At 37.9% G+C, this 23,876-nt stretch overlaps 1 protein-coding gene across 2 annotated transcripts in view; it reads left to right on the plus strand.

Moving 5' to 3' along the window:
- The window catches only part of MED13L (mediator complex subunit 13L), a 271,629-nt gene that overhangs the window by 211,401 nt on the left and 36,352 nt on the right, over window positions 1-23,876 (plus strand). For both annotated transcript variants that reach the window (XM_074321652.2, XM_074321653.2), the window contains exons 5-14: window positions 1,453-1,598; window positions 4,056-4,247; window positions 4,630-4,818; window positions 8,444-8,609; window positions 10,748-10,852; window positions 14,318-15,049; window positions 15,833-16,058; window positions 17,047-17,152; window positions 17,459-17,583; window positions 20,274-20,373. In XM_074321652.2, the coding sequence (XP_074177753.2) occupies window positions 1,453-1,598; window positions 4,056-4,247; window positions 4,630-4,818; window positions 8,444-8,609; window positions 10,748-10,852; window positions 14,318-15,049; window positions 15,833-16,058; window positions 17,047-17,152; window positions 17,459-17,583; window positions 20,274-20,373 (2,087 nt within the window). The remainder of the gene's footprint in view (window positions 1-1,452; window positions 1,599-4,055; window positions 4,248-4,629; window positions 4,819-8,443; window positions 8,610-10,747; window positions 10,853-14,317; window positions 15,050-15,832; window positions 16,059-17,046; window positions 17,153-17,458; window positions 17,584-20,273; window positions 20,374-23,876) is intronic.

The following is a 23,876-nucleotide window of genomic DNA, read 5'->3' on the forward strand; positions in this document are numbered from 1 at the left end:
ACTAGGCATGAATAGGGTAACTGAGCTCAAACCCCTTCACTGAAATTTACAGATAGAAAATTAACCAGTCCAAAATTTGTAAACCTGTATTTTGGTCCTATCATGTGCCAGGTGTGATGTTGTTAATGTCCTTTGTTGAAGATGATGTTTCTAGTGTCATTTTCATAAAGGACAATGCACTTTTACTGTTGGTACTGTTTTACACCTCTGTGCATCATCTCCTCTGTGTGAACTTGAAACTTAAAAAGGATGGTATCAAGAGCATTTTTATTATTATTATTATTATTATTATTATTATTAGTTTCAGGTAAGAGGATAGTTTAACTTTTAAAAATGTTACAAAATTTTAGTTACTATATTAAGTTTACTGTGTTTGTGCTAAATACCCCAAATCTAAGACAGGGTGTTTCCTATTGATGAAACTTCACATTCTAGTAATACAGAAAATTTTCTCAGTCTATCTCAACACACTTGTCAAGGAAGAATATATATCCTTTATTGTGTGACAAGTGGACATTGTATCACTTTATTTCAGTTTCCCCTTAAAGCCTTATAATGTTATATTTAAACAAAATTTAATTTTTTGAGTAGATTTAAAATACTCTTTAATATTGTGAAGAACTTGAAAAGAAGCACATCTTGGAGATAGTTTTTTTAGATGGTGGTTGCCTGATTTTGGTTCATCAGGCACATATTCTTATGAACTGTCTTGAGAAATAGAGATGTTATGACAGGCTTAGTGCCAAAGTTAACAACTTTGAAAGAATGTGCCACTGGAGTAATTTTGAAATTATTTTTCTCCAAGACACTTAATTTTTGTCAATTTTTTGCTAATTGTGTGGAAAATGGAGATGTGTGGAATGCTTTAATAAAATTTTATGATCAGAAGTAAATTGCAAAAATACCTTAGCAGTTGTATATTGGAAATTTACATACAGCAGTGTCTTTAATTACTGTTTTAAAAGTCAACAGTTTTATCCTTATTGTAATGTTGTAAGGTTGTAAATTTGATGTTATTGTTATGTTGTACCAAACATAAGCATAACTGTTTTGTCAGTGTCCCTAGAATCAGTTAAAAGTCAGTTCAGATACTAGTACATGAGAAGGTAGAAAAATGTTACTCTTTTTCTGTCCGTAGGAATTTATAGTTAACATAGGAGACTTGATACAAATGAAACAGGAAGCATTCTACACAGTAGCTTTCAAAATTTCACAATGCACCATAACTAATTTTTCAGATGTATCTGGCAACTTTAATTTAGTTTGCCAACAAGTTGTTGTTATATTATTTGTCCACAATCAATTAGAAATGTATGCTGTTCGTATCATCAGAGGCAAGCTTTGCAGGATGGCTGATAAAGTAAAGCTCTGTCCTATTTGTACTTCCTGGGACTAACATCTATTTGTTTTTACCAAAATGTGGAGTTGAGTTTCTCATTGTTTCTTTTTTAGTGAGCATTTGTCCTGTGCTTTCACATTCTTTCTTCACGGGGAAAGTAATGTGTGCACAAGTGTGGAGATTGCCCAACACCAGCCAATTTATTTGATCAATGAGGAGCATGTACACATGGCTCAGTCTTCACCGGCACCATTTCAAGGTAAGTAGTGGTGACGCCCCTGCTCTCCACCCCCCGCATTCCCCGTAAGGCTTTGCAGAAGGAAATGTTATCTTAAACGGACATTTTAATGGTAAGTATAAGGGCCAGTTTCTGAAGAAGAAAGGAAAGACCACTATCTTACACATTAATAATAATAGCTTGCTAGTTTTTTGCTGAAAGCTCATTACATACACACTGGTCATATGTGAAGTTGTATTGAGGAAAAAAATGTGGAGAATTTCCTTCAGAACAAAAGGAGATCAATAAATATTTGAAAATTATAATCCAATGAGTAATCGACATATCTTATCAATGAAAGGTTTTCGTTTTGTTTGTTCCATAGCTTCAGAAATGTAATAACTTACAGATAATTACTGTTGACTTAGTATTTGAAATCTCAACCAAAATCAAATTTCTAGAGTTGTGTAGTGTATAGTTTCTTCAGTAATGTTAATATCTTTAGTATTTTCTTTTAATTATAGACTACATTGGTTCATATTTTTATTCTCAGCTTATTTAAATCTCACCAAAATAATTCCATGTCCCTGTTCTCTAACTGCATTCTACGTCTTTGGTTTTGTCTTTGGAATTCAGAATTTTCTATGAATAACTTTTAAAATGTTGTAATATTAGATTGAACCATACGGAAAAAATCTTTGTTGGTTCGATCTGATTTATGATTACTAGAGATGTCTGATTGAGATAGTTGTAGTATAGCACACAATGTAATTTTAAAAAACACTAATATTTTAACAGACTTGACTAAAGTCTTTTTATTGATATAACAGCCTGTCACGAGTGTTTAGCCTCCATATTATTTATGATTGCTTTTTGGTTTTCAAATTAAATCCGATGACTCTGATTTAATTTGATGAAAGCATCTGTTTCTTGCCCTAAAGATAATTAAATTTTTTTCTTTAAGGTAAAAAAGAACATTGAATCCTCATTTAACTGTGTCCTAATTATTACCTACTTTTGCCCCCACCCCCCATTTGTAATACATTTTAAGTTATGTATTTTATTGTTCTGTAATTTGGGTGTTATATGTGTGGACTACTATGAAAAACAACCCAATTCTCAAACTGTACACTTGAGCGCTGTACAATACGTGCATATTATGGATTGTCGGAATCATTTAAGTATTATGTTTCCTTGACTATGAGAGGTGTTGAGGACCATCTGACTTCCTGTCACTCAAAATAACAGCATTTATTTATGATAGTAAAAGGAATTACTAGTCATGAGGGAAGGTAACTAACATAAGTTGGTGAAGATAATATTAAGCATACCAGGTCTCTATAGACCACTTATTTTAAATCTTGCCAGTTTCTGACTAGTGCCTCAAATCCTAGCAGACGTTTTGGGCATTATCCTGCTTATTTTCCGTGACTGCTGTGGATGAGGTACATTCTTAGGGCAGGTGCTGGTCTATAGATAAGTAACCATATTGACGTGGTAATTTCCTACAAGTGTTACCACAGGAAACTTGTCGTTGGTCAGCCGTGTTGGGTAGGGCCAGTAATGTTATCCCTTTTGGATCAGTGAGGAGCAGGAGAAAGTCACCAAGAAATACGTGATGTCTACAGCTGTCTCTGTCTTGATTGACATGATATACCATCCAGATGTTAAAGAACGAAGACATCAGAAAGAGGATGTCCCGTTTCATAACTACGCTGAGATTTTTTAAAAATTAGGATTAAGAAAAAGTGACCTTTATCCTCAGCAAAATGTTATTCGGGAGGTTGAAATACTCCCCCAGAGGCTAAGAACTGGCTGGGTTACACACAGTATTATGTTAACTACATTTTTTGTGTCTAGCTAAGGGAAAATGACACTAAGGTTAAATACTGAAAGAAAAAGAAAGATTTTGAGTCCTTTAGTAAAATAAATTTTACTTAGAGTTGTTTCATCAACAGACCTCTAAAACAGTCATAACTGAAATTATAACTAAGCCTATGTTTCAGACTTGGTAAATTATAGGACTTTTCTGCAATTAGAAGTTTTATTTATACATTAATTTTTAATTGCCACAGATTTTAGGAAGTCTCGGAAATCATAGAAAGAGTGTTCAAGCTCTAGGCAGGTTTTGGGGTTCTATATATTAAATATTTTTCTTTTGTTATAGAAGGGTCAGTGTTTATTTACATTGTATAAGTATTACCAAACAGATGGGTGTATGTTTTAATACACAGATTATATTTTGTGTGTTGATATAGCTATCTGATAATATTCTATCTCCCCCTTTTGATTTCATTCAAAACCTGATGTGAATTGAGAGGTATATAAATAAGAAGTACTGAAATGAGAAAAATCACAATTTAAAAGGAGTTAGGAAATAAAGAGCAACATACATTTAGTGATGTTATGCTTTAACCTTAACTTACCACATACGTAGCTTTAGACTTAGGTAGGCATTATTACTCTGATCTGTAACATGCTTTCTCCTCCCTGCCTCAGTTCTGGTAAGCCCTTATGGATTAAATGGCACACTAACAGGCCAAGCTTACAAGATGTCAGACCCAGCCACCCGTAAGTTGATCGAGGAATGGCAGTATTTCTACCCAATGGTGCTGAAAAAGAAAGAAGAATTGAAAGAAGAGGAGTTGGGATATGACGATGACTTCCCTGTGGCAGTAGAAGTAATTGTTGGTAAGACAAAGTATTTAGCCTGAAGAACCTTATTCGCTCTTCTTCATCTTCCTTAATTTAAAAAGATAATCACTCAGATTCATCAAAAATAATCTCCATAATTTTCCCATCTTGTCTTCTTTAATTCTCTTGACACAGTGGTATACGCTGAGTAGTTAGTTATCTTGCCTGAAGCACCAAATGGTCCCTATATTCCAAATGCTGTTATCGTGTTAGAGCACATGTTAAAACAGCTACTAACTGATGAAAGAATGGGACATGCCACTTTCTGCAGTACCATTTTCACCAGTGAGCTTCGAGTCTGACCACTGCAATGATAAAGTTGGCAGTGTGCTGTGAACTTTTTCTCAGGCCTGCTTTTCTCCTTGCTCTTTCCCTGCAGGTGGTGTTCGCATGGTCTATCCTTCAGCGTTTGTTTTGATCTCTCAGAACGACATCCCAGTTCCTCAGAGCGTTGCCAGTGCTGGAGGCCATATTACAGTTGGGCCGCAGGGACTGGGCAGTGTGAAGGACCCGAGTAACTGTGGGATGCCTCTCACTCCTCCCACCTCTCCAGAACAGGCTGTTGTAGGTGAGTACAACCCAGGAACGTCCTGGGTGGAAGAGACCCCAGCAAATCATGGCGTTCCCTTGCCATGGAGCAGGGGAGGAAACTCACAATGACAAATTCCAGGTGGACGAGATGGAAATAGAGTAACACAGGAATTTTAAAAGATGCAGAAGGAAAACTGTAAACAATTGAGGTGTTTCTCGTAAGTTCTACGCAGATCCCCGCCCCTTTGTACACATGTGTGCCTGTGTGCATACATGCGGTCAAGGAGACACGAGGTAGGCTGCTTTTTTATTTTACACAAATGGAAAACACTACATCAGACAATGGCAGAAGCCTTCGCTCACGTTGTCACACAGGGACAAGTCTTGGGTAGTTCTTTCCCTATTAGATTATAAAGTTAGCCTAACGTGCCAGGAGCTCTGAATAAATGGTTTATCCCAGCAGTAACCTCTCTACATTAATGATCATTACTATTACATGTGAAAAATTGAGTTTTCCATCATGGAAAAATTCAGAAATTATTTAAATTGGGAGGATTTTGCCGTCTTTGTTGAATAGTATATTTCCCATATTAAATTTTGTGGTAGTTGACATTAATTGGAAATCTAGTCACTAAGGAAAGGCTATTCATCATACTTGAGCTGAAATGGGATTATTTATAGACATTTAATGTGGGCCACATTGGCAGGAACATCAGAGTAAATAAAGTCGTGGTTGCTAAACTTTGGAAACAGACTCAAGCATGATACACACTTAAAGGTAATTTCCATGCGGATTAGATAAGACATTATTTCAAAGTTTCCAGCGTAATGCTTGGCACATAGTGGACATTCAATAAATGGTCATGGTTAAACAATATGTTGGGAAAGTATAGACTTTGTGATTGAATGCACCTAATTTTAAAACCTGTCTACAGCTTTTACTAGTTAAGTGACCTTATTTAATTCTCATCCTTGTTCTGAACCTCAGTTTCCTTCTCTGTTAAATACTACACGTACTTTGCAGGAGTCTAATACACATTAGGTAACGTTCTTGACAGTGTTGTGTAAACAGCAAAGCACTATGTAAATGGCAGTGTCAAACATTGAAAGCAGTGCCCAACCCTCCAGTTTCAGCACACATTGTTGTGTTATCTGGCAGGAATTCCTCAGACATTATGGGAGACATAAACGTGGGCAACGTGTAGCCTGTTTTTAAGAGCCATGTAGCTGCTAAGATGGTGAAAAATGTACATCCAGCTCTAATAGTGGTAGAACAGAGAATTTGGAAGATCCCTTGTGAAAGGATTTGCTCGAGCAATTTTTATTAAAACTACTTTAAACTGACAAAGAAAAACTACTTTTACACTTTTATAATAATCATCACAGATAAGATATATTAATACAAAGATTAGAATTAGGTATTTTGAAAAGTTTTAATCACGTTTCTTATAAAGGTGTGGATTTTTAACAGTTGTACTACGTAAGTTGTCATTGGTTTTTGTTGTTGTCTGGTACAAATGAGTGAGGTTTGTATTTAACTGAAAATTGAAGGCCTGCTGTGTGCATGCTGCCTTGCCCTTGGATGGGTCAGTTCAGAACTCGAAATCCAATAACTCAAAACCAAGAGGTTTTGTTTATGGTGGTTTCAATGTGGACTTCCTAACGATAGATTTTCCAATTCCTTCCCTCTGACTCTGCATGTCACTGGGCTAGGCTCTGGGTGAATAAATCCCCTGATGTCTCCTCACTCCCTAAAACAAACAAACAAACAAAACTCTGAATAAAAGTTAATGGAATCTTTGTTGTAAAATGAATTTGTCCAAATGTTCACATCATGACATGTTAAATTATAGCTTAGGACTCTTGATGCTCCATCAGGAAGAATCCTCTCAGCCTTGTCATTCTGCAGTTGACTAACATTGAGCATTGCCATGTTTTTCTAGGTATGGGACAAAGTGGGTTACTTTGCCTCCTTACATGGCCACGGGTCTCCTAGAGTAGCAGGAGACCTAGGAGGCCCACTAGTTTTGGTGATGCACTCATGCCTCACATGGACAGGCATATCAGCTTGCCTCTTCCATTTGTAGAGACAGTTGTAAGAAACAGCCTTTCAGCATGCATTTAACGGCATGGAGAGCAAGTCGCGGTGAAGTCCATGTCATATATCACCCACAGTTTCGTTAAATCCTTTATTAAAAACTGTTGAAAAGCATTAACCCAACTTTAATCACAAACGACTCTGTGGCTTGTTTTCCTTACCTTTCTTCTTTTTGGTCATGAATTATTTTCCCTTTAATATCATGGCCATATGATCTCTTTAGCAAAACAGTGTAGGCTGTTTGGGGGAGAAGGGCTGTCCTATCTTCGTCTGCTGTGTGTTTCTTCACTTTGCCCAGTTTTAGAATAAGCATTTGAAAATCCAATATAAAATTGAAATGAATTATTTTGCACCATGAACCAGGTCAGGGAACATTTAAGATAAAAGGTAGCAGTGAAAGGCCAAATTTCTTGTCTCTTTAATTTCTCTTATTTGTAATATAACAGTGCTTTTCTGGCGAACAAGAAAGCTTCAGTTCCTTAAAATGTAAGCACTTGAGGTTGGTTTTTTTTTCTTTTTTTTTTTTTAAATAGAGCTGAGCCTAACCATTCAACTCCTAATGGTTGTGTTGCGTTGATACCAGGAATATTAGTTCGTATCCTAAGGTTGCTTGTTTCTTTTTCATATGAGAGTGGAGGTTTCTGGAGTGCTTAAAATTATTGTGGTCAAGATGTTTTGCATCATAGTTCTATTCAGAATAAAATCTACAATATATTTATGAAATCAAATAGATGAAAATAATTGAAACTTAGTACTGGAAATTGAGTATTTGTTTTGTATGAGATAGAAGTAGTAAAATACTCATAACCACTAACCAGTATTATCAGCAATCATAGTGGACATAATAGAAAGCAATGGATTACATACCAACTCTAGTTAGAAAAACAGTATGGAGTTAGAGAGAAGCTGGTGAATTTTCAATCCTCTGACATAAAATGTTGAGACAGCCTGTTTCAGTGTTTTAGTACTAAGCGTTCATAAATGGTGTCAGGCAGAAGGACAAACTGTTCCACACACAAATTTGAAATTTGACCTTGTTGAAAGCTTTGTGCCATTAAGTTTTTTCTCCTACCCAGGGCACTGTGTGCAGTTGTTACACAACCATTTAGCTAAACAAGCATGAAGCTCCCTCTACTGTTTTGTTTTGCCTTGATTAAACTTATTTATTGCATTGGGATGTAAAAATTCAAAACAATCCATGTGTGTTTATATCTTTGATGTTCTGATATATGAACCCTTCCGTGTAAGTTCTCTCCAATACCCATGGAGTAGGAGTGCCTCTGTGTGCGGATGCCCTTGGAGAGAGTGCGAGCCTGTCAGTATTGATGTGATGAACTATTTTAGGGAGAACACAAAGAATCATACAAAGTACCAGGGAAAAAAGGCTGTACTGACACAAATTATACTCCTAGTTACGGACAATGTTATTGCCAAAGCTTAGGGGCAAAGCTGTGTGAATATGAGTTTTAACAATTACGATATATTTATGTTACATAAGCCAGCAGTCTACGCACTAGAAGACCTTTTCAGAAGAATGACATTCCAAATTGGCTTTGTTTTCCAGGTGAGAGTGGAGGTACGCAGAGCGCTGTCAGTCACTTAGGTTCCCAAGACGGGGGGATGATAACTATGCACAGTCCAAAGAGATCGGGGAAGATTCCTCCAAAGCTCCACAATCATATGGTCCATCGAGTCTGGAAGGAATGCATCCTCAACAGAACCCAGTCCAAGTATGTTGATTGCGTTACATCTGCATCATGGTTTAGTAACCATTTCTTTGGCTTCTGCATGAAGAGGGTCAGTTGCATTGCACCTGAGGGTCCTATGTTCATCTTCCTGAACATAATACTAGAAAATTCAAAGCAACGATGTTACAATAAGGATGTTTACTTTACTTGATTTGATTATCCAGGAAAATTTTGAAGTTTGTGATCATCTCAGTGTTGGCCTGCTGCTCATCTGATGTTAATCAGTGGGTTTGGTTTCCCTTTGTGCACCAATTTATGGATGTTTCCTATTTACTGAGGGAAATGACCTTCTGTGCCATGTTTTCTATTATTTATTGGCCGTATGTTTTAACTGACAGTACATTTCTGGACTGAATTGATGGCAATTAGAGGGGTGTTTACCAGCTGTTGTGCTTCTGTTTTGTTGATTTGGGGAAACTATATTCTTTCTTTCCTCTACTTACCTTCCTTTCTCCCTACGTCCCTTCTTCCCTCTTTCACTCCCCCCCTTCCTCCCTGCCTTCCTTTCCTTCCCTTTCTCCTTTTCTGCCCTCCCTTTCTCCCTTCCTTAACATGTTTTTGGAAAAGAGGAAGAATTAATCATAAGAAGAGATTACTGGTGATTATTTTAATTGTATGAATGATAATAGTCAATAATCAAGATTTATGTAAACAGTAGTCAATAATCAAGATTTATGTAAACATTCACTTACCAAGTTTTACATAAGCATAGTCAGCATATTTTCATATCTGTTGTGATATGATTGAGATGTCCACTTTCTTGACCAATGTAAGTAAACAAATGAGTCTTGATTTTCTGGAACAGAATAAATACGGACATTCTTGCTAATAACTGCTAAAAACTCCACTCATTGAGAGGTCAGTTAGATGTTTCTTAGTGACTACTATTCCAAGTTTTACGTACAGATTTAAAAACCTGTCCTCTGGACCTACCTTTTAGCAAATCCATACTGTATATTTATTTCTCAATGAATTGGTTCTAGAATAGGCTGCTGAGGAAGATATAGTAAATAAAATCTAAACTAATTGCAATGAAAAATCATATGTCGTATTTCAGAATTAAAAAGGTATCTCTAGTTACTTAAAAATGATCCTTTCCTTTAGGATAATTGGTACACATATTTTCCCTTTTCTCTGCAATGCCTAGGCAATTTCCAAGTTAACATTTCCTTTTTAACCATTTTTTATCACCACTAACCTTTCATCTCCACCAAGTCTTCACAGACCATAGCTTCTCTGTGAGCAGCACAGAATGGAGAAGTGAGACACCTAGAATGGCAGGAGGGTTCGAGGGCAAGAGAATTCCTGCCACAGCCATCATTGATATACTTTGCAGTTTCCACTGTAGCCAAATCAGCAATACCAACTACTGCCCAGTGTTCTTATATTCACTATGTGATAATAAACATCTTTTTGCTACCAATTATCAGTGACGGGGAGGAGATAACTGTTGTTTCTTGTCTTTTAGTTTACAAGTGTCGGCTACTGCCCTTAAATATAGATAGGAGTTTCAGGAGTGATTTAAACAGTCTCTTTGGGGGTATATAATTCACAGGTGCTGTGAAAAGGTAATTTTTTAAAATTTAGGTTATTTCTACAAAATTTAGCTGACTTTTTTTAAAGCAACAATTAATAGTTCCAGATAGTGTTTTCATTGCTGTGTGCACCATCCGTATTAAAATGGGCATTAAACTTAAATAGAAATATTTTGAATCCTGTTTCTTCTGATGCAGGGGTGTCCAAACTTTTTTCAATGTTTTTCACCAAGGGCCATATGCGATAAAATACACACACAGCCGGGCCACTCACTCGAGGTGAAGTACTATTGCCTCACCTGGTTTATTTAAGTAAACTAAACATATTTTTGGAATTTGCTGCAGGCCAATTAAAAATGGATTGCAGGCGCAGTTGGCCCGTGGGCCGCAGTTTGGACACCCCTGATCTAATAATTCATTAGAACAGGTAGTAGTCTCCCCTCCACCCCACTTTGTTCTGAACTATCTACCTATCAGCAGGATACCGTTACTGTGTAAAATATATTCAAATCTTTTTAACATTTCTCCCCAGAGGTATGAGTATTATCTCATGTTTACTCAAGTCACATTTTTAACCCTTTTTAGGAGGAGCCAAATGTCAACTCCAACTCTTGAAGAAGAGCCTGCTAACAATCCTGCTACTTGGGATTTTGTGGATCCAACCCAAAGAGTCAACTGTTCCTGCTCTCGGTAAGTATTCACAAAGTCAGAACAGTCGTCAGATCGCAGGTGCCACATTTTGTTGCCTGTCTCCTGGCCTCTCAGACCCCTTCTTCCCCATCGTTTTGCTTTGTTTTAAATCGTCTTCCTCCTCCAATAGAGCAGAAAAAGATCAATCTTTAAGTATGTGCCAATGATTGTTAGGACTCAGAAAAGAGCCTTGTGCACAGCTGGTCCTGTTATCAATTTCTGCCCACAAATTCCTTCAGGGTAGCTATGGCAAAACTGAAGGCATCAGTGTGACAAGACAATCTCGTGTCCTTTAACTGAATTTATTTAATGACTCTTCATTTTAAAATAGAGATAAATATTAAACAAGTTGGCTTTAGTTAATAGAATTTGGAATAAATAGACCTTCCATAGATAATTTGTTTTGTTGGTGGTGCTGGTGTTTTTTGATGCCTGAGGTAGGTATTTATAATAATACCTGCCAAAAACTAAGATTCTTGCTCGTTCATTTAGATATTTGAATAGGACCCAAATACTCTGTAGAAAATTTTTGCACTCCTCATGGATATTTCCTTGATTCCTTGTTGTGGTAAAGAATCTTCTTGTCATGGGTTTTCATTAGGGTTCTTAAATATCTTAAGAGTATGTCAGCTCTAACCCCTCAGCTCAGTGACTGTTAGGACCTGTGTTGATAATTATTCACTTAATGAGCAACTTAGAGTAGCTTTGCTGCCAAGTATATGTTTTCACATTTGATACCGCTCAATACTTAGAAAAAGTTCAGTTGAGATAAGCATCTTTAGAAGATGGCCATTCATTTCTCTAGTTTAGATCGGGGTTCTTAATGTGGCATGAAAGAATTGGCTTTGGGGAAGGGGTGGTCAGCATGTCCCCTGGGCTGGGTGTGTGTGTGTGTGTGTGTGTGTGTGTGTGTGCACGCGTGTGCACTTCTGCAACCATTTTGACACCTTCCTGTCTTCCCTGGCTCCTTAAGGTGATCCTCTTTTATCAGGCTCTGCCTTCATAGTCAGCCTTTTGTTGAGAGATGCTGTAAACATCAGCCTAATGAAACTCATGATTGATTTTCCGAGGAGGATGTTTTTGAAGGAGCTATTTGCTTATTAAGCGACCTCTCTCTGAACATGTGAGAATCTCTCTCTAGTCTCAGGATCAGTGTGGTATACCAGTTGAATACCTCTTCTACTTCTGTCGTTAGGCCTTTATAAATTATGTGACAAAAAATTATTTTCCTATTAACATTGGTTTTTAAACCGCTCGTATCCAAGATATACTCCACCTTTAGAAAGTGTGTAGGATATAAATTTTAGTGTATTTAACTTCACTTGTTCCTACATCTTATTTTTTCTTTCCGTTAATCTAGATTTTTTCACTTTTTAAAAATAACGCTTTTATTGATTTATGTCACATTTTTATTTGCTACCTTGAATTATTTTTATCTGAAAAGTAAATAAACAAATGACACTTTTTTTTTTTCTTTTGCCCTCTGGAGTTACTGCTCTATTTCCTCACCAAATTTGAATACCCTCTGGTCTTTCTTGTAGTTATACATTCCATTCCATTGACTTCCAAATATTTATCTATAGACCTGACTTCTCACATGTACTCTAGTCTTGTATTTTTTGGGGTGCCTTTAAGAAATATCCTTAATATAGACACGTCTGTTTTCTCCCAAATCAGGTACCCTATTGTGGTCATTTTTTTTAAATCACAGTTTTCCCTTCTCAGCCTAGAGGCTTTATAATTTATTTTTCTTCATTTTCCAAATCAGTTTTATCATTGCATTTTTATAATGACTTCCTCTGAAATGTCCATTCTAGTCAGTCTACTGTCCTCATTCTTTTAGTCACTACTTGGTCCTGCCTGTGGTTCCTTGTCACCACGAGCCCCTGCATCTAATTGGCCTCTGAGCCTGCCCTGCCCACTGCCTGCTCCTGTGAGGTCCCTTTCCTGTTCAGAAGTTTGCAATGCTCATCTGTTACTGGTGTATCCCTAACTCGGACCGTTTCACAATGTAACTGAGTGATTAAATACAATTGAAAAAAATGGCTTCATAAGATGATCACTGCAAAAAGCCCTTGCTTTGAAGAGGCTACCATAAGATACCTGTCACAGGACTGGTGTGGTTAAATGCTCTTTGAGAAAATCCAAATCAAAAAGTTTTATGTAAAAGTCTTTCAGAACGTAGGTTTTAAAATAAGTACCCTTAGTAGAGATAATTGAGATATTTTCAGATGAGACATTCATCTCTTGCTGTGGTACTGTGCCCAAGAGATTTAAAGCATTATGTTTGCCTTATGGACAATAGTTTTATGCTTAGACAGCCTTCTTCAAAGCCGGGATTTTCTTTACCCCCATAGTAGCAAAGACTCTGGCGAGAGTATTTGCAGATTATCTACTGCAGGATTACCAAAGCCACGTGGAGCGGTCCAGTCCACGCCTCACTGCCGAATGGCCTGACGGGGCAGAGTGGCCATCCTGCTCTGCTGTTCCACTAAACCATCCCATTCGGCCACACAAATCCATTTGACTGCCCACCGGGGCATCATTTAGTGCAATGCAGCAGTAAAGTGATGCCACCCGAGCGGCCTCAGTTACTGGCGAGCTTACATTTTTCCTGGGAGTGATTGATGTATTGGGAGACAACTGGCCGACCTGCTGTATAACTTGGTTGCGCAGAGTAAACCTTGGCATCATCCGGGGCTCTTACTGAGCAGTTGCTCACACCCGTCCTTGCCAAGCCGTGTGTTAGGATGTGAGCAGACCTGCTGTTCCTGGCTAGATATTTCCGATAGAGGCGTCTGAAGATGTATCCACTCCCAGCTTTTTCACTGCTGTCTCATTTTAATGTGTCTCTAAGATCCAAAGTTGTCTTTTCTCCCTTCTTTCTCAGATAATAGTGGCATATGAGATTTCTACTATATTTATGCTATTAAATGTTCTTAGGATTCACCTGCATTATCTTAGTCTCACTCTTTGGGGGAGAGTTACAGTTATTTTATTCCCGATTTACAACATTACAAACCATTACAAACTGTTCTATATTGTAGTTAGTGAAGTGTTATGAAATAGAAATTGGAAGCTTTTTTGCTTTTTTCTTGGCAGACAATCTCATAACTCTTCGTTTTAAGATGCAGTATGAATAGATTATCTGAGGCCTTCACCAAATTGGAAAGATTTAGGGATTTTTTCAAATCATTAATTTTATAGGAGTTAGCATTGTATGAGTTTGTTTCTTAAGTCTGTCTCTTACCTTCTTGTATGTGATTGATTCATCACTTTCCATCAGGAGTTCGCAGTTTTTAGTCATTAAAAATATAATTAACGCCGAGAGTCCTTTTTGGTGTGTTCGTGCATCTAATGCGTACTTAAAAAGACATAACCTTGGAGAGGCATCTGTTTTGTATTGTGAGTGGTGATGCAGTTATTTTCATCTGGATGTTGACTTCATTTTAATTCTCATTTCAGGCATAAACTTCTAAAACGTTGTGCTGTAGGACCCAATCGACCTCCCACAATATCTCAACCAGGGTTCAGTGCAGGACCATCATCATCTTCATCTTTACCACCTCCTGCTTCTTCTAAGCACAAAACAACAGAAAGACAGGAAAAGGGAGACAAGTTGCAAAAGAGACCCTTGATACCATTTCACCATAGGCCCTCTGTGGCCGAAGAGTTATGCATGGAACAAGATACACCAGGACAGAAGCTAGGGTTGGCAGGGATAGACTCCTCCTTAGAGGTGTCTAGCAGTAGGAAGTATGATAAGCAAATGGCCGTGCCTTCCAGAAATACAAGCAAGCAAATGAATCTGAATCCTATGGATTCCCCTCATTCCCCTATTTCCCCTCTGCCACCAACACTCAGCCCTCAGCCACGAGGTCAGGAAACGGAGAGTTTGGACCCACCATCTGTCCCTGTGAATCCAGCACTCTATGGAAATGGGCTCGAGCTCCAGCAGTTGTCCACTCTGGATGACAGAACTGTCCTCGTCGGCCAAAGACTGCCCCTGATGGCAGAGGTCAGCGAGACAGCCTTATATTGTGGGATTAGGCCCTCGAACCTGGAGTCATCTGATAAGTGGTGGCATAGCTTTTGTCTCCCGCCCATTGATGATGCTGAGTTCCGGCCCCCAGAGCTCCAGGCTGAGAGATGTGATGACAAAATGGAGGTAAACTCAGAGAGCACTGCATTGCAAAGGTAAGGCGACTGTCCGCACCGTCCACCTGATCACCCACTAAAGGCCGAGGCCCCCAAGAACCAGGGCTCTGTCAGATCCACAAGGAAGGAGGCTTCCCTTCACATTCTCGACTCTGCATTTGGAAAATGTTTAAAAGTCAAATGCTTTGTCGTTAGTGAGGTTTAACACACGTGTCATGATTTTAGTATGCCAGCATATAAAGGTCTCATTGTGGCATTTAGTGTACTAGGATTACTTTATTTTTGGCCTGCTGTTTGTGAATCAAAGACTATAGCTTTACCAGACTTTCCGTAGGGCGGCCAGTACCTTCTTTGTTTCTTGACACTTTTAAGGAAGGCTTTGTGTGCATTCAGGTATGTAATGTGTCTGAGAATAATATTTATAGCGCTTTCGAGCTACCCATCATTCTTAACAGTTTACACAGATTATCTCACTTCATCTGCACCACAGTCGTGTTATTTACTACCCTAATTCCATAGCTAAGAAAGAAGTTAGGGCCATGCAGTTAGTAAATGACACAGGTGGAATTCGAACCTAGGCAGTCTGCTCTGAAGTGGAATCCATGGAATCAGAGACAAAAGCTTATATCCCTCACAAGGGCCACTGAGTTTTATTTAATTGTGAGCAGAATCTCTAAAAGAAATTCACTGTGTACATGAATTAATTTTAAGTTTAGTGTAACCTTTACAAATGCTCTAAATCGTTAAGTGCTGTTCTTTTTTTTTTTTTAAACCATCTTTGTACTTGATTTTGCCTAAATTGCCCTTTGTTTTCCCTTTTAGACTCTTAGCACAACCTAATAAACGGTTTAAAATCTGGCGTGACAAGCAGCCCCAGATGCAGCCCCTCCACTTCCTTGACCCTTTGCCTCTGTCACAACAACCTGGAGACAGTTTGGGAGAAGTCAACGACCCATATACCTTCGAGGACGGTGACATAAAATACATCTTTACAGCAAACAAGAAATGCAAACAAGGGACAGAAAAAGATTCCTTGAAAAAGAATAAGGTACCATTTAACAGAGAGCGAGTCCAGCATGGTGTGGGTTTCGATCTGTGTCAGTACAACACGTGTGGGAAAACTTTGGAGGCAGAATGTTTGAGATAGTCTTGCCTGATTGCTCCGTCCCCATATTCATGCTCTTGGTACGATCGTATTGAACAGCGTATTGTTCCTTTTTATGTCATGGCTCACCTTTGTTTAAAAGTCAGCCGAACATAAATGAAGCCTCATGTTTTTCAGGCTCTAGCTTGTACAGTGCATGTTTCCTCTCATATGCTAATTCTTGTTGGCCTATGCTCCCTGCTTATTTCTTTTTAATTATGATTCCCAAATACCCAAAATGTAAAGAAAAAAAAATGTTGATAACAATATCTACTGTTTATCGAGCGCTATGTTTATTGTTCCAAGCGCCTGACCTGTCATATCAATACCACTCTTAGACTGTGTCAGTATTAATTTTACTGGTTCCATTGTCACAAAAATGAGTACTGGAGGTGTCTGCTGTCTTTACCTGTAAATTTTCAAACATCCTAAAATACTGGGCCATTTAAAGAGGTATTCTTGAGCATAGCGGAAATAAGACAATTAAAAGAGGCCAGTATAGTTCAGGAGAATGCTTCTTCAATGCCCTTACAGAGATCTGTCTAGACCCAGAAAGCTTGAACCATAATTCAGCATCTAAAATGTTCTTAAAGGCAGCTTTTAACACCATGGCAGGTCTGTAATCAAATGCCACCAGTACCATTTAGGCCTAAAACCCTGATTGACTCAGAATACTCCATAGGATTGAGGGGAAAGAGTGGGAGTTTTTAGTTCTGTTTAAATTCAGGGAAAAGGACCTATCTTTTATTTCCTTTGGTTGCATAGACCATGGTTTATCATACTTGTGCTCATAACAAGTTCCATTCTACCCTCTAATTCTTTGTGTTCTCCCTCATATTCCACACTTTGGGTTGGTGTTCATGTGTTTTGTTTGGCTGAATTTATTACACAGTCAGAGGATGGATTTGGTACCAAGGATGTCACTACACCAGGTCATTCCACGCCGGTGCCTGATGGGAAAAATGCCATGTCTATTTTCAGTTCTGCTACTAAAACAGGTGTGTACAATGATTATTTGCCTCACTTGGATTGTTGCTAAAATAAAATGCAAGGGAGATGCTTCTCAATCTAAAGCTATAGTCTTTTTGTAATAGCAATAATTTGATCTCATCTTTAATACATTTTTCAGCGTTTGTTTTTCAGTTCCTTTCAAAACTGATAAACATATTTGGAAATAACTGTCTCTAAATTTAACTGAAAATGGGGAAAATTCACAGGCAGGTGTTGCTCATTGAGATCCATGTCCTCTTCTCACTCGTCTCCCTTAACGAAGGTGCTCATTCTGTCCCGTCTTCCTCCCGCAGACGTCCGGCAAGATAATGCTGCTGGCAGAGCTGGCTCCAGTAGCCTTACGCAGGTGACAGACTTGGCGCCTTCTCTGCATGACTTAGACAACATCTTTGATAATTCCGATGACGACGAACTTGGGGTGAGTCTGCCAGAGCGACACAAACAGAGATGTCCCTACATAGGAGGACTATTGTCGGTGCCTCAGTAGTTCTTCCTTGTCTGGGCTGCTGACCTTGGGGCTATTTCAGGTTCCGGTTGCTTTTCAGAAACTTGGAAAGGATTCTAAAATTTGTTAGTGTAGTTTCTAACATATCTTGGGTTTTGTCAATGGATTTTTTCATTAGTGTTATTCCTAGTGTCATAAATACTAATGGCTTTCACATTTATTTTAAAAAAATGTCTTTCTAAATATCATGAGACTAATAGAAATATGTTATGTAACCCTGTTAGCTCAGATTTTAAAACATAATGCCCACCTAACTTTTTAGTTTAACAAGTCAGATGTTAGTCTACATTTTGAGAAATATGCAAGTATGACCTTTACTTTTTAGGATTATGGCATCATAGTTGGGAAGTAGAATTTGTGCACAAAGAAGTTAAATAATCCAAGGCACCATATGATTAAAGTGACAGATAGCAGTTATAATTCTTTGCAGAACAGCTGAGCTGGGTCACAAAATTCGTGTCCTTGGCCTCCTACCAACTCTGGACCAGGGCAAGTGGAAGTGTCTGTTATTTCTGGGGGAGTGAGAGATGTGTCAGATCGACCCTCCCTTCAAGAAAATCAATTTATTAGCTTATTTTTCTTTCTTTTATGTATTTATCTTCCCATCCATCCATTTTACATCTATTTATTAATCATTTGATGATCAGCTTGTACTAGAGGTTACAAATATTATTACGTGACCACTCTTATACTTGAAACGCTCACAGACTTCAGAAGAAACAGCATATAAATATAGTTAAAAATATACTTCTTGCTGTGAGAGGCGTTATTAACCTGTATCTAAAGACGCTGGACGTTCAAGTATAATACAAAGTGACAAGTGAGTGGTGTTTAACTTAAGCTTGAAGGTTAAGTAGGAATCAGATTTCTAAAACCCTTTCTCACTTTAAAATAGAATGTATCTGATGGACAGATACGATACCCCATTAATATTATAAATACTTAGACGATGATGAGATCACAATGTCCTTAAGGAATGGATAGGACTTGAAATGTGGAAAGACTGGGTGAGTGAGAGGCAGGGGAGGGACCTTAGTTTGAGCCTGGAATGAGCCTGGTTAAGCAACAAGAGTGAACTCGCTGGGCTTTGGGGGATAATGAGTAGACCGTTCCATTGGTCTGTTTTCTGAATGGTGGTTAAAGATTGATAGAGCTGGGGAAGTGTTCCATGCTTAGTGCCGTGGACTTGAAACTCTGCCAGTTCCTCTGAAGGCTGCTGAGTGTGGACCTGACCGGGGAGCAGTGAGTGCTGTTTTTCATCAGCCTGACACACAAAGCAGGAGGACTGCTTGATAACTTTTGTTGGATTGAAACACGAGAACCTGAATCCAGGCAGTGGCTGCATGAAGGCAAAGGACTATGTTCAGGCAGTGGCTGCATGAAGGCAAACTTTGGTGGAAGAAATAACACCTTTCCTTATTGTTGATCCAGGCGTGGGAAATCCTTTTTAAGCTCGACGATCTCTCTAAAGCCAAACATGACCTCGGATTGGTTTTCATGATCCTGAGGGTTAGGTTAGATGTTTTGGTGGTGATGGTAGGAACAAGTTGTGAAAAGAAAAGGAATCAAAAAGAAGTAGAAAGGGAGAAGTAAGAAAAGAAAAAACCCCAGCGTTATGGAGTAGCCTGGTACTGTCAACAGCCACCACCCCTAGTGAGCTGTCTGTCTCTGCTCTGAGCTATTGTCCGTATTCTCTGTATAAATTATGAATTACTCTTGGACTAAATGAAGAAGTGCTTGCTTTGTTTCTTGAATATAGTCTTAGTATTATTAATACACAGAGGAGAATGGGACATTTTTAGTCTAATTTTTATTTCTCTGAAATGACTGTTTCTACTTTACTCTGCTTTCTACCCTGGCATTTAATCAAGGGAACAGTTTACCTTAGAATCATTTTGCTAATTCATCTTCCAAGTAACTGCAGTTAGGAGGGGAGGCTGTTGTCCAGGTTTTCATCTCAAATGTCTCTGAATTTAATTTTACACTTAAACTCTAGGACATTGAATAAGTATACATAAATAAAAGGCCTTCTGTGTGTGAGAATCTTTGTTTTATTTTGCTTTGTTTTATCTTGCCTAGTTGGGTTCTTAAAGATAATCTTGCCTATTAAGAGATTTAATCCGCTTTGAATAACAAATGAAAGAAAAACCTTCTCTGTATATTTCAATGATTTTAAGAGATACGGTTATTTTTTTTGGAAATGAACAGTGACTATAGACATAGGAGCAGAAGATACATGTTTTGTTTTTGTGGTGAAAATGAAAAATAGTTCCGGAGGACTCAAGGTCATCTTTAGCTGCCTTCTTCCAAACAGAAGGAAAACCAGACTGATGGCCAGTGATTACTTGAAGGCACCACCCTAATGGAATTATCTTGTCCCTGAAACGACTTGGTAATGACCTGGAGGGAAGATTTGCTTAAGGTCTGCAGGCTCTGCTTTATGGCACAATGTACCCTCACCAGCTCCCTGAAAATTCAGAAGACTCAGTCACTCAGTTTCTCGCACTTGACAAGCTTGTAACCATCTCCTTTGTTTCACTGCTGGTATTTCTAGATGTTCACCTGGTGAACACTATATAAGGACGTATCTTTTCTCTTCTTAGGCTGTATCACCTGCACTGCGTTCATCAAAAATGCCTACGGTTGGGACTGAAGACCGACCTCTTGGGAAGGATGGGAGAGCCGCTGTTCCTTACCCACCAAGTAAGAAAAGGAAATGGAGCTCCGTGTAACTTACTTACACTGTTCTCATCCTCAGTGGTGCCGTATCTAAGACTCACCTACTTTCTAATTTCCTTTTAACAGAATACTACTTCGTGCTGAATTCAACTTGTATAAACTGGTATTCCTAAGATGGCAGGCAGCTAAGAGGCCATCTTAATTTGAATTCTTTTTCCCTTTGTTTTCAAATTAATTAACTTTTATGGTTTAAAATGTGGAAAGAGATGTTTTAGATTTGTTTTTGAAATAGCCCTTTCCTACTAGGATAAATTCTGCCCAGATTTTTTGAAGTGATATTCCACTTTGCTTGTGTAAAATGGTTCAATTTTCATAAATTTAATTCACACGAGGATAATGAGTACTGTTTGTTTTCTGTGGCCCTTTTTTCTGATTCATACTGAAGTTTTTGTGTTTCCTTTTGAGATACACTAGCTTTATTATGTATGCTGACAAGAAGAGAAACTTCCTTTTTTTAGTTATTCTTTGCCCTAAGAAACCACATTATTCCACAAGAGAAAAGAAAGTCAGGGTAGCTTGTGTGGATACTCTGAAGCAGAAACATAATTCCATTGCAAATCATTCTTTAATACCTTCTCATTAACTTCAGCTGGTAATGAGAACAAATTGAGGGGAAAAACCACCATGTCACAGGGATGAGTCAAAAAGTTTTATGAACCTATAAATGTAGAGCTGATTTACTCAAATGTAGAAGTGTGAAGTATACAGAGATTGGATTTTGACAGCTTTAGTGGATCCATAGCTTTTTAAAATATGCAAAGCTTTCTCAAGCATGACATGTATGAAAATGAATAATGATAGCCAGCCAGTTGCTCTAGTTTTTTTAATTAAACATTTTTCTTTTTTTATTACTCTGCACTGCAGAATTTTACAAATACAGAACTCACAGATTAAAAGAAGCAGTATTAAAGTAGATACATATGGAAGAGGTCAGATGAGTGAATTTTTTCCCCTTGTGTAGAACCAGTTAATCCGCTGCCCTTTTTGACATTCAGTGGTACGTAGTGATGTTAAATGGTAACATGTCTGATAACTCGTCCAAGATTATTCACTCACGAACCCTTCTGCTAGTTAGAGTCATCGCCCAGTCAGGTATGTGGTGTACTCTCTTCTTTCTCTCATTTTGATTCAAAATGGAATTGTTTTAAAAAGAAGCTACTCAAAATTTTATGATAAAGTACAGGGTATAAAAATGAATTTGGAATATAGCCAAAATATTAGCATTGGGAAAATGCAGATAATGAGTCAAGAGGATCATTTTAATGTGTACAAAGTATGTGTATGTAAATGTGTATGTAGGGACATACACACAGTATTTCTTCCCAAGACATGACAATGAAAATAGCTTGGCAAGAGGTTCTCATCTCTGCAATAGCTTTCTTGTGCACTCAGGTGGAAAGACAGACTTATTATAAAATTTAATGTCTAGAACACCACCATCCAATAGAAATACTGGGTGAGCCACAAATGACAACCACTTAAGTAATTTAAATTTTTCTAGTAGTTACGTTAAAAAAATGTGAAATTAATCGTAATAGTATGTTTTATTTAACTTGTATCCAAAATATTGTCATTTTTGCAATGTAATCAGTATAAAAGATATTGAGGTATTTGTACTAACTCTTTGGAGTCTGGTGTATATTTGAAACACGCAACACATCTCAGTTTGGACAGCCCCATTTTGAGTGCTCCGTAGCCACATGTGGTTTAGTGGGTACTGTGTTGGGCAGCATAGGTCCATAATTATTTATTTGTCGTAATAATGAAGAAAGCAACACACAGCAACAAGTGGGGATCATTTAACATCAAGAATATGTTAAGGTAGTAGTATTGTGTTATAATAAAAACAAGTGTATTTCTTAGGTCTTACTGTTTACCAATTGCTTATGAATTTTCGTTTTAGAAAGCATGTCAATTTGAAGTGTGAGTCTACGAGGAAGCAAAAATGAAAGAGTTGTATGTTGATTTGTCTTTATTTATTTATTCTACAAGAGCACTTACTGTTTCCAAGGGACTCTGCCAGGTGCTCTGGTGCAGGGATAACAATGAGAAATGAGTGGTGATGCTTCGGCTAGCGGCTTCAGTCTTGTACATGTGCTTGATGTACAGGGTAGGAGATGCCTGGCATCCTTAGGGAGTCCCAAGTGAAGTACAGGGGACTGCGACAGGTGGGCAGCATGTGTGTAAGCGGCAGCATCTCAACTCCAGTCCGTTCTGGTAGTTGTTCCCACTCTCACCTTAGCCGTTTTTAGGAAGAAGATTGAACAGGCAAACCATGCTTTTCTAGTTTAGAGGACCAGGATGTTTCTCTGGGTTTTCTTCCTGCCTTGCCCCCTTTGAGTCTAGTTCTCCTTTCTTCATCTCAAAATTTCTTTAGGGTCACCTTTTTTCTTCAGAAATTCCCAGTAACTTAACAGCAGTTCCATCTTTTTTCCAATGAAACCAAAATTGAGAGGGAAGATTGATGATTGCTGAGTTCATCACTCACTGCGGCAAAGTGTTCCTTTCTGTGTAGACATTATCTTATTCAATGTGCACAAAAGTATGATGGAGATATTATTCCCATTTTGCAGCTTAGGAAATTGAACCTAGAGAGGTGAAGAGTTCCTTAAGAATATCTGATAATAAGAATGTTGAAGACCACTTTCTAAAGTGAATCTCTGGCTGGTGGAATCTCATTTTATCCATACTTTTTTTTTTTTTTTTGGTCATCATTTACCTTTGATCAACTTTGATGAACTGAGATATGTAACTGTGGTAGGTAGCGTCAAAGAAGTTGAGTAGCCCGAAGTGGAAAATGCCTTTATTATATTTCTTAGATAATTTTAAAACGAACTTAATAATTTTTTTGGTGAAATGTTGTATCATAGCCAGAATATTTAGAAGTGAATGAAAGGCTGTGTTTTAAGTTCATCTTCATTTTAACTCAAAGAGAATAAATACAGTTTCTTTATTTTCCAGATATCTACTTGGTGATTAATATCTATAATGTGAGTTTGAAGATTGTCATGAGGTGGACTCCTAGTTTTAAAAATTATACTTACAAGTTAATTGTATATTAAAATTGACTAGTAGCTGCTTTTTGGCTTGGAAAAAGGAATAGGAACTCAAGGTTAAAGGCAATGTATGCATTTCAAGTGTAACCTAACTATATCACAGGCTTCAGCTTTGTTTTAAAGAAAACGTAATTGGTCTGGTTGCTGCTACACTTAAAGACTCATTTTCCCACCTCAGAGTTATCAGTTGCATAGTGTCTCCAATGGTTCTCTGATAGTTTCTGGCTCGGCTTGGATTGCATCCCTAGTTCTATGGATTATTACCTTCCTTAAGAGTAAAGTACTGTCCTAGCAGGAAGGTGCCTTGAAGATTTGGGGGGTTTAGCTTTATTCTTTCTTTCTTTTTTTTTTTTTCTTAGCAGCAGGTACCATTCTGTCTAATGAAATCTCACACAGAATTCTATTATAGAA

Source organism: Rhinolophus sinicus, chromosome 9 (genome assembly GCF_057876585.1).
Source record: "Rhinolophus sinicus isolate RSI-liver-muscle chromosome 9, RSI-T2T, whole genome shotgun sequence".
NCBI classification, from domain to species: Eukaryota; Metazoa; Chordata; class Mammalia; order Chiroptera; family Rhinolophidae; genus Rhinolophus; species Rhinolophus sinicus.